Source organism: Amblyomma americanum, chromosome 4 (genome assembly GCF_052857255.1).
Source record: "Amblyomma americanum isolate KBUSLIRL-KWMA chromosome 4, ASM5285725v1, whole genome shotgun sequence".
Taxonomy (NCBI): Eukaryota; Metazoa; Arthropoda; class Arachnida; order Ixodida; family Ixodidae; genus Amblyomma; species Amblyomma americanum.
The window spans coordinates 143,910,866-143,922,824 of NC_135500.1; the positions used below are offsets into that span (position 1 = coordinate 143,910,866).

The 11,959-nt window shown below is 46.1% G+C and overlaps 1 protein-coding gene across 1 annotated transcript; it reads left to right on the forward strand.

The window, feature by feature from the left end:
• Nucleotides 1-8,410: 8,410 nt before the first annotated feature.
• On the forward strand, nt 8,411-11,631 carry LOC144129864 (high-affinity choline transporter 1-like). Its single transcript, XM_077663926.1, has 4 exons — nt 8,411-8,639; nt 10,326-10,433; nt 11,281-11,436; nt 11,612-11,631. Exons 1-4 carry the CDS (start codon nt 8,411-8,413, stop codon nt 11,629-11,631), a joined length of 513 nt encoding a protein of 170 aa, XP_077520052.1.
• The last annotated feature ends 328 nt before the right edge of the window (nt 11,632-11,959 follow it).

Below are 11,959 nucleotides of genomic sequence, written 5' to 3' on the forward strand. Positions count from 1 at the left end.
GAGGAAAAATGGCACAGGAAGCGGAACAGTGGATGTGCGAAATTGCTGTCCGCGTTATCAATTTGCAACAGAAGTCAGCGCCCCCTTCGGGAGAGTAGTTTAGAGTGGCAGAAGCGTGGGCGCGTTTGTTCTGGGAAGCGTAGGCTCGTCCGCCATCGCCGGCGCCAGAGCGTGACTCGGGCGCCGCTTGGCAGCCTTCACCTCATCCGGGACCTGAGTGATGTTCGTCCTGGGAAAAACCGCGTCCCGTCGAGAAATGTGGCTGGTGCAAGAAAAGTGGAAAAGGTGTGCGGGCTAGAAATGTAAAGCGGTTGCAAGAACCCAGCCAGCAGTGTTGAACGACGTTATCGAGAAAGGAAGAAAGAAAACAGCCCGCGAACGTGCGAGTTGAAGATGTGGGTCGGAAAAGCTGGGTCAAGGGAATCAAGGAATACCCTGCTGAAACAAAAATTCCGAAATTTGAAGAGGAACCAAATTATCCTGGCTGAAAAGTAGCTGAGGTCTGTTACGTATTTCAAGTGCGAAAACTTGCTCGTTTAACCACCAAGTGCTCGCTACTGCAGTTTTTCATCATTTTGGAGCTCGTAGACGTCAGTAAAACTACGCAATAATATATAGAAGTTGGAATATCGTATACTCCTTAAAAAAGGTGGTCGTTTATATACTGAGAGTTTTACAACTAAACAAACTTTCGTTTGGTTATTAAATAAGAAGACTCGTTTTGCTAAAAGCATTTTCGCACATTCATATAAACTGCGGGAAACACGCCCCAAGGCTGCGCCCTGCTGCAGTACATAAATGCTCGAATGGGCTCTTTGTTCTGGCAGCAAACTGAAGTGCAGTAGCGTCCTGTTATGGTTGGATTACAGGGATTAGGTTACCGTTACGTAATTGCTTAAATAACTAAACGTTAAATTAGAATACTGATATCATAGTTCTCTAGTTTTCTTACCCTGATGCTAAGATTTTTCAGATGTTTCATATTTCCTTTCTGGCAATGTTCAATGGATGCTCATGTTTTAATAAATTTGAATTTTACATGCCACAGGAACTTCTTTCACAAGTGACGTATCTGAACCTAAAATATTTATACAAGTGAAGAGGCCCAATTGAAGGCCCAACAGGCTTCAAGCACTGCTGTTGTCTGACACGCGAAAATACGCGTATTTATCTTAACGATGCATGATCCGAAGAACGCTATGCAGTGACCTTAATGCGTAAGGGCCTAAGCGCACCTGTACCTTCATAAAAAAATTATCTTTTCAGTGAACACTGAATACTAGACATTTGCACGAAATATGCGTATTCATGCATACAAATAACACCAAACACATATAAAAAATTTGACGAGACACTTAAGCTCCGCCTTAACGGTATGACGCCATAGCGTAATTAATTCCCATATATGCCGAAGGTCATTATCTACTTAATATTCTTAGATCCCCGGGAGTCCTCATACCCTTCCTGGCGCAGTAGTGCAGCGGTTAAGCGATGCACCACTGCGCTGCGATAGCAGGTGCTCCCAGCGGTGGGCCTTGTGCGACCCAGGTTGATCTTCCCGAGCCACCAATCATTAATTTTAACTGCCACCTGCCATGGTGGGCAACTTGCTCGCTGTCCAGTGGGCAGGTTGTGTTGGTGCCGCAAGGTCACGTGACCTAGGTGGCCCACCTATATCCTAGGCTTCTCTCTGGGCCCCACCTGCCAGAGTAATGCTCGTGATTGTTAGCTCACAATGCCGACGCCGACATCAGATTCCCTGGGCAACTAGGCCTTTAACGCTATCGCGTTAATAAGCATGATACAGAATACTGTAAGCGTATGCAAGCAGTCTTCGTTCTTAAAAGAAACTAAAGTATCCCTGCTATTAACATTGCTTTAGAAAGCCGGCTTTGGATCCGGAATTATTGCACACCAAACCTGGCGGTAATATAAGATATGGATAGCGGAAGAATATATATTTTTTAATTCATTGAATTATATTACTGTTTTCATTAATACATTCAGCTGGTTTTAAAATCCACAGTAAGTGCCTCCGGCATTTCACACACTTCCTGTTGTAATGAACTTCGCTGAGTGCACAAACTAGCGCAATAATCGCTTTTACCTGGCACTGCCATCATCTTTCGTAGGAAAAGAGGAGTGGAGACCGCGGTCTGGTCTTTCTAAGGATATAGGCAGACATAAGAGCCAGGATTGTAGAACATCTATCAGAGCATTCTGTTTTTGACCGGTCTACGCGTGAACAGGAGCGCTTGAAGGCCAATACTGCACTGCAAGCTTTCTCATTTTCTAGAAAACATCTAGAGATGCTGGTGTCTCTGCTCAAACAACTTTAATAAGAAGAGAATGTTGCTTCAACGTCGGCGAAAAAAAGCAGTTTTCTGCAAAGAGTATGCGCAAGAGAAAATATACAACCAAGGGAAGTGATTTCTCTCGACATGAAACTCCAAAATGGTGGTAATTAAAAACTGACAGAAGACAATTTTTTGTGAACTACTGCTGCTTTAGCACCCTGATATCAAAAAAATAGAACCAAAATTTTAATGCGTTGACGTAAAAAGCTTATACTATGGGTCCAGTAGGTTTTACTGTAGCTCTTCTTAGGGGACGCGAAAAAAAACAGCACAGGACAAAACAGTATGAGTCAGAACGGCACACAAAAATCAGCACAGCCGCAAAATAGCCCAGAGAAAAAACGGGCACAAAACAGCGCAGGAAAAAATCAGCACGCGTCAAAGCAGCACGCCAGAAAAAACAGCTCGCAGACAGAACAGCACACGGAAAAGCAGCACAACAGAAGAGCAGAAAGAAAAGCAGCTCTACGAGAAAACAGCACAACTAAGTGCGGTGCAGTGCTGCGGGAGGCTCGAACTATCACAGTCATAACCGCAAGGAGTAAAGAGCAATCCATATGGCAGCGCCGTTGTAAGGGCAGCCTCACATTTATGTATCGTTTAGTGGATTCAGTCGTGTGGTTAATGTGTCAGCATCAGACTTCACTAAACATTCCAAGCACTCTACGACAATTAAACGAACAATCGCACTGCAGTCTCAAATAAAATCAGTTCACCAGAATGTACCCAGCAAGGCGGGTTACAGAGATAAAGCAAAAGCGAAAAAAAAAATAAAAGCACGCGGATGTCTGGCCCAATATCATTTTTCAGTTGCCCAGATTTTGCTTGCTTAATACAGAAAAACAGTGTCATTAACGCGAAGCAAATGAGAACTGCATAACCACAAATCCTTCCATACGCACCCTCCAAGCAACGTTGCACCGTACCACGCAAAGCTGTTTTGTCGCCATGCTATTTTTCCCTGTGCTCTTCTGTCGTGCAGTTTTGTAGCGAGAGCTACACTACACCAGCTTTTCAAGCCTTCAGCATGACGCCCCTTGAGCTCCGTGGCGGCGCCGGGGCCTTGGTCACGTGGTTGGTCACGTGGTGCGAAGCAGAAGCTGCTGCCGGCGGCGCGGCGCGCCGGCGGAACCGAGCTGCAACAGCTGTGCGCATGCGCCGTGTCAAGTAAGGGGGGGGGGGAAGGAGGAGTAGAGGGAAGAGAATGAATGCACGTCCAGGGACGAAGATTAAGAAGGAACGTCCAGGAAGGAGCGGCGAAAGATTTACTTTGCAATTCGACTGAGCGAGTTCCACTCGGCCAAATGTAGCTCTCGCGTCACTCCAGGTTTAACCAGAGCTAAACCACAGCCAATTTTTGTGTGATGTTTTTTTTTTCGGCGTGCAGTTTTTGCTTTGCGCTGTTTTTTCACCATGCTGTATTTTCCTGTGCTCTTTGGTCAATGTGCCGTTCTTTATGTCCTATTTTCACGAATGCTGTTCTTTCATAGCGCTCTCTCCTAAGGCCTCACTGAAACGTTTTCTAGAACCACAGGTCCTGAGATCATAAAACAGCAGTGGTGCACCGGTTTTTAAGTCAGTAATCGAAATCGCCCGCCTTTGAGTTCTTAGAGGGCCGCTTTTGTGCCCACTCCCGAAGTATAAAGATTATGCTCCAGACACGGCACCTGCCTTGCCTGGCTTGTAAATGGGGAGAACTCGCGGACTTTGCGCTGGGAAGGAAAACTGTGATATACAGCATGCTATAACTGGGAGAGTGCAATAGATCAGCTGCGTAGTACATACATTACCGATAGACCTAAATACGCTAAAAAAAAGCGTGTTCATTAGGCTCAAGTCCCCCGTACTCTTGCTTCCTATCTTCCTTCTTTTCCTTTTTTCTTTCTTTCTACCTTTCTTTTTTTCCTTCTTTCTGATGCCGTTTTCTGTTTCTCGCGCAGAATGCTGTTTTCAGTCTTTTATGGCCAATTCATTTTTATGAAGAATTTAAATTATTTTTTTTACATTATGACCCTGCTTAGCACCATTCAGATTAAACTAGACACCATTCTTTTATAGACTGACCATATGGGAAGTTAGAATGCGCCTGTTTACCGCCGACAATCAGATTCACAAGATTTCTAAACGCGGAGCCGCGCTTCGATGGAGTCGAAACGCAAAGGCGCCCGTGTGCTGTGCGATGTCAGTGCACGTTAAAGATCCCCAGCCCAGGTGGTCGAAATTATTTCAGAGCCCTCCACAACGGCACCTCTTTCTTCCTTTCTTCTTTCACTCCCTCCTTTATCCCTTCCCTTATGGCGCGGTTCAGGTGTCCGCTGATATGTGAAACAGATACTGTGCCATTTCCTTTCCCCAAAAACAAATTTTCTATTTATCGCTGAACTACTTTTATCTATTCTGTCCGTTGCCCAAGACTGACGGCACCACTGTGCTCCATGATTTGCTTACTATACCTGAGAAGGGTGCTGAAACGCCACCGTTTCTCGATAATCAAAGCCTTAGTCTTTACGAGTGATACTTACCACTGTAACCTAATGTCACATTTCTAAGGTCATCATAATGTCTGCATACGATAGTTTTTTAAAAGAACACTTTGAACAGCCGAAACAACAAGCCCTATCTTTGAGTGTCCCTTGAAGACACACACAGAGAGAGAGAGAGCACTTTATTTGTCCACTTCGTTTTAATCGCTGCGGATGGAACGAGATTGTTCCACCAGGGCCAGTTGCGTCTCGCACGCGTAGGCATGCAAAGTGGACTGTTCGTAGTGCTCCGTCTAGAAGGGGAGATATTTTTTGGCTCTTACGCGGGAAAGTTCACGTAGATGAAGGCCTCTTGTCGTGTTTCGCCCTCATCGCGAAAGAATTGCGACGGCACATTTGTTTCCGTGTAGTATTCGGAGCATTTATGTCGGCAGCAGAGGGAATACATCTGTTTTGGCACAGAACTTATACCGGTAAGCAGCCGCCTCCATCCGTAGTGAGCAGAATTTACACCCCAACATGACGATGCCGAATGCGACAATTTTCGTTGAAGGTGTCGCTCAGGAAGTGGCCGTTTACACCTTAATACAATCAGAAGGTCATCAGATTTCCTGATTGGAGTGTAAATGGGGTTTGAGACGTGGCAATGTCTCTTATATCGGTCGCAGTTCGAAAATATGAGGATCAGCCTCAACCACGTTCATTTCGTTTCTTCAAACTGCGCACCACTTAATTCCTGTTAATGGGAGGACTCTGAATGAAAGTAAGCCTCTGCCTGAGAAAACACTGTTCGGTTATAGGCGTATGAATCCCTGCACGCCCAAGTCCAACTTTCTCGGGAAAAAATTTTGAAAATTTGAAACTTTTAAGACACTCTTATGGTAATATTGAAGGTAATGGTGCATTATTCTGATATGTAGAAAAATCTTTCTTTTAAAGAGCTTTCAGCGATCGCATCGAACGGTTAAGACTGCCACAGAAAACGAATGGGGAACGCTTTTCACCATAGCAACAACGTAAATAGAAAAAAATACAGGACTGCCGTCGGGTTATCTGCGGACGCATTGATTGTTATAGTGAAATCTTACATTATATGAAAATATATGAAAAAATTGCATTCATACACGGTTTCTCGCTCAAAAATGTTTTTGATTCAAGCATAGACTGTTCTTTGAGTGCACCCAAAGCATTTCATTGTGGACTGGCAAGTATGAGGAAACTCCGGTGATTATTCAGTCGGGCCCCTTATACCACACCAAAACCTAAATATTCATGTCACTGCAGCCATCAGAAGAGCAGCACCAAATTGTTGGAGTATGTGTGGTTAAGGCTCATCTGTTTTTATTCACTGACACCGAGATTTCAGAGGTTTTTGAAACACCGGGGAATCATTTACGCCGCATAGGCGCCAGTGAACAATGAGCAAAATAGAATGCAATTTTCGCACATTTCCTTCATAAATACATACTGAGACCGAAACGGGCTCCAACGGGCAACGAAGTTGAGACGGGCAGCAGCATGACGTTTATAGACCGTTTACAGCCCGTAGTGCTTCCGTTTGAGACAAGATGGCGCCACAGGCGCGCTCGCAATACGGCGCCATTACGGGTCTCGTAAGTCGCCGGCATGTACGCCTCGGCGCAGCAGTGGAAATTTCGCGAGTGGCTGCCGAATGGTCTGTCTACGAAGATTTTGGTTTGATTTATGGGGGTTTAACGTCCCAAAGCGACTCAGGCTATGAGGGACGCCGTAGTGAAGGGCTCCGGAAATTTCGACCACCTGGGGTTCTTTAACGTGTGCACTGGCTTCGCTTAGTACACAGGCCTCTATAATTTCGCCTCCATCGAAATTCGACCGCCACGGCCGGGATCGAAGCCGCGTCTTTCCAATCAGCAGTTCTACGAAGATGTGGAAAGGTGGAGTAAACACGTGCTGTACCGCGGATTGCAAGAATTGCGACAGAGAGTTAAAGGTGCGGGATGCAATCGTTTGCGAGCTTCACGGAACCGAACCGCATGATGACGTACTGCCCCTGTTCGCGCCCGTGCGCCATGCGCCTTTTCCGAACCGGCGAACGCCATAAAAACGTTCACAAGGACTATATAGCTAATGTATAAAAAAATGTTTCGATCTTAGAAAATCTGCGAGGGTAAGTGCACAATATCGCCACATGAACAAGCTGCGTATGTCCTGAGACCCCATTGCTCGCCCGAGGCCGAATTAGAACGGAAAAGAAGGACGAGTTGCGCTACCGCTACTGTAGACTGTGGAGTGCACAGCCGTGCGAGCGGACACCGCTTACCGTCAGTCCGTGTATTAAATGACGTCTTGGTGCCACAGTTAAACTTCGCTCCAAGTAGCGCTGTTTTCGTGGACTGTATTCGGAATAAATCATTTGCGTTACGGCTGCTGTGCTGGGTGGTTCTCACTTCCTCGCGGTCCATGCGAGACAGTCACTAAAAGTGACTAAGCAGGCCAGTGCTCAGAGTGAAGTTGATTACTTACTACCAACACAACCTCGAGCATTTTCATGTGCGCATAACTAGCGTGGAGCGTACTACAATTTTATGTGTGGGGCTGACACAGTTGTGAACTTCGTGTAGTATGAAAGCATTGCCATGTGCGCGTTATAACAATTATATCGTGGAATCCTTCGAAACGATTGCACGCCAGCTCGTGAAGGCTGCTTGATGCATTGTACTGCCACCATAATAGTTAACATTTGTTTGTCTATTTATATTTGTCGCCTTTCTGCATTTAAAAAACAGTAACAAATATTTCAGGTTTCCTAAGCACCGTTAACAGGTTGTAAACAAAAGAGTACGATGTGCATGTGAGCGTTTCAGAGCGCTGTCTGCAAGCATGAATATACACGATAAGACAACAACCTGCGCTGTAGCAGGAGCATTAAACCTTGTCGTTTTAGATAACAATAACAAACATTCAGCAAAGCCTTCAGCGGATGCAAAGACGACATTCAGACGACCCATCCATTGGCGCAAAGAGGCGGAAAGCGGCTCTTCGCGACATGAAGCCCGGTCACGTTTTCACGCCTCAAATGATCAAATTATGGTTCTCACATATCCTTCAAAGCTTTGGCCAAACCATAGTGTCGTCTTCCCACTTTTTTACAACCATATCAGCCAAAAAAATTGCCTGTCGGAACCGAACCATCAGAGGCAGCAGCCGTCGCGGCGAGGTGCGCGCCGAGCAGTCAGGAGGCGTGTAATGGCGGCGTGATCACGTGATCAAATATGGCAGCTCTCATGATACGACGCTGTAAAGCGTCTATACATCAGGAGATAAAGTGAATGCGATCGTTTCCGATTATAGCATACTATACCGTTTAAGCCAGAAGAAGTTTCCTACGCAGCTAGAGCAGCGCAGTTCCACGTCCCCAACTTCCACCCCATGAGGCGAAACTCTCCATCTAAATCCGGCCATCGACGCGACCCTGCTGCAAAAGAAAAGGAAGAAGGTCGATTCTAATCCAAGCCAATCCATGCCGCCCTATCCGGCCATGGCTCGAGGCAGAGCGCGAGTGGGGAAGAAGAACGAGATCTGCGTGCCATGGCAGTCTATCTTCCAGCTGTGGCCGCCGTGTCCCTATACATCTCCTTAGTCGTGTGCGTGGGCGTATGGTACGGCCGCAAGTTCCACATCGGTGCAAACCCTTTCCGGCGGCCAGCGGCAGTCGAAGATTCCAAGCGCAGGGGAGCACCGCAGACCCGTTTCCTCCAGAGGGTCTTCGGGGCCAACCGCAGTCTGTCGCTCGCCGTCGGAGTCTGCTCCATGACAGGTGAGAGCAATGCATGGGTGAGCTTTAGTAAGGTACGAGGAGAGCGACCACCTTCCCTTCCGCCACTCGCATGTGGGAGTTGCGCGGTTCGATCCCCACTGCCGCCGAGTACCCACCGGTGATACAATGGGTACCTGTTTTCCCCTGGTCTGGTGCTCGGCTTATTTAGGGTGAAATGCTTGGGAAATGGGTCTTTTACCCCGCCTTGAGTAGAAGAAAAATACCTTGCGTCAGGCGTTCTTTGGCCACAGATGCCCTTGTGCAATAAAAAATTCATCATCATCCCTCTCGCCACGGAGAAATTGTCGATGGGCAAACCAGAAGTACCTCAAACTGAGGCTGAACAAGAAGGTACCCTCAGAAGGGCCCCCTGTGCCCATTGTCCAAGACGCGTTATTCGTACCCTCAGCAAGAATTTCATCGTAATGCAAAGCTATACCTTTACTTAAGGAAGCTGCCACAGTGACTTAGTGGTTATGGCGCTCGGCTGCTCATCCGAAAGACGCGGGTTTGATCCCGGTCACGGCGGCCACATTTCGATGCAGGCGAAGTGCTCGAGGCCCGTGTACTATGCGATGTCAGTGCACGTTCAAGAACCCAGGTGGTCTAAATTTTCTGCAGCCCTTCACTAAAGCTTCCCTTATAGCCTGAGTCGATTTGGCACGATAAAAACATATAAACTAAACTAAACTTTAGTTAAGGCTCTGCACCGCACTGTAACTATCATACCACTCTAATCTGGTCACTCTTCTTGTTACATGACTGAAGATTGGCTGAGGTTTGTACACCGTTTTAGGATTTGCGTGGTGGTAGACGGGTTAAGATGTACAGGGTTGGTGAAAGGTTCCCTGGCCACATGGTCTGCCGTTTTCATATGTATATCCCGGCACTTATGATGCCGATTAAGCTATCAAAGTTTTTATAGGTTAGAAAGATATTTCTATTATCTACAGATGTTTTGAGCTTCAGCGTGTCGTAACTGTCCTAATATACTGCTCAAAAGCAGACCGTGTGCCATGGAAACTTTTGACCGGCCCTATACTTCTCGTGTGGGCATACAACGCAGTTGGGAATTCGGTGGCTGAATGTGCGTTCGTTTATCCACGGGAAGGTAGAGGACACTTCTTGAATATAGAAAAAAAAACCCGGGAAAATAAACTATTGTCAGACAGCCTCTTCGTTGCATATGATATTAGAGTTACACTGTTTTCTGCAAATTTAAAGTAGGCCAGGTCAAAGATGTAAAGCAACACCACTTTATTGCCCCGTATTGTGAAGCAAAAAGTTGTCAATCATATATATATATATATATATATATATATATATATATATATATATATATATATATATATATATATATATATATATATATATATATATATATATATATATATATATATATATATATATATATGTATATATATAGGGTTCTCGCACAGCTCCTACCCTCACCGTTCGATGACGTTCCACGTCACTCTTGCGGTAATACATTGACATACTACGTCCGCAGCTATGAACGAGGGTGCCGCTGGTGAACACTCTCAAAGTTCGGTTATACCCATATATAAATACCTCCGAAAGCAGCAGACTGGAAAGTCGTCGTCATAGCTCAGTTGTTAGAACACTGGACGCGAAATTTGCACAACTGAATGAGCTTCTCATATTGTGACTACGTTACACCTGCAGCAACATGGGTCGGCGGTGGCTACCTAAGCGGAACTGCCGAAGCGGTCTACACGCACGGCGCCCTGTACAGCCACGCTCCGATCAGCTACGCCATCAGCCTCATCCTCGGTGGGTGGCACACTGTCTACATATGGTCTCAAACTTCAAGTCCGCCACCGTTCGAGCGGCTGTGTAGTGCGCGTCAGCCCTGCATAGAGGGCTTCATTGGCGTGCTGCAAAGCAGATGAATCTACCTCGGCCACATAAGTGTTGTACAGAAAGTGTTCCCTAGATTATGCTATCTCATTTATTAGCATATGGCATTTAATTTCTTATTCATTTTAAAAGTCCTCTACCACTCAGGCGTTGTGGAGAGGAGCCGTTACAATTTTCTGAAACTGTACCTGCAGAAAAGGCAGGTAATAAAATGCCAATAGAAAGTGAAAACAAAACAAAAAAAACAGCGAGTGCCTTACCTCTCGCCCAAAAGTCAATGTTCAACCTCAATTTTATACTTAGATCAGCAGCGCACTGTTCGAGTGCCCTACAGAGATGTCACGAGCATTGTACAATCCAATGGTTACCAGAGCCTGTAATTTATGAAAAACAGCCGTTGTTTTCAGTAAGGATTTGCTAACAGAATCGCGACTGACACTTTTTGCAGCAATTGGTAGGATACTGCATTCCGTAAAAAGCTCCTCATAAATGCACAGAAGTCACTCAGAATCACTGAATAATTCGCAGTGTTCTCTATAAGAATGTTTTCTTGCCAAAGAACACGCCGCTACACACGCTAAGCTTGATTTTTATCAGAAATGTCGGCGACAAATTCTTCGCATCTCATCACGCAGGATGCATAGCCGATTGTTGACTTGCGTGCGTGTCTATTTTAACCCCACTAAATCGAGCGCCTTTCAGCTCGGCAACCTTTCAGCCCACTAAGTGGCTTACGTGGCCTTGTCGCCGACCGCTCCAGGTGGCTCCTTCTTCGCCCAGAAGATGCGGGAAACCAACGCACTCACCATGCTGGACCCGTTCCAGGAGCACTACGGCCGCTGGATGGGCCTGCTGCTGTGCCTGCCGGCCGTGTGCGGCGAGATACTCTGGACGGCCGCAATGCTGGCTGCGCTCGGTGAGCCGCCACAACTACGACGGTCCAGCTTTATTGAACCTCCCCAGCATTTCATTTCACAGCAAGAGCACAATAGGTGGTTCATAGAAACTGACACTTGTATATCTTATGTTATGTCTGCCACTTGCTGCTGTGTATATTTGTCCTTGACGCATACGCGTCCTGGCACACTCAGCTCAAGCCATGAGCTACTAGTACATACCGAGCTTCCATGGGCCAATAGTTTCAGCCTTGCACTTTACAGTGCAATGCGATGTGAATGAATAATGTGCGGACATGCTTGGGCTTCAAATGGCAGCAGCCTGTCGAAGCCATGCAAGTATTCTCACCTGACGAGCTTTGAGTTCGCTTTGTGATCACGCGACATTTATCGTATACAGGGTGTTTCACCTGTGATTTTCCACAATTTTCAAAAATAGGCTTTTTGAGTTAGAAGTGCGCTTATTTTTTTGCATAATATTGTCAGCGGTGTAGTACATCACAACACAGCTAACATGCACTAACTATAAAGCTGGATAATTAG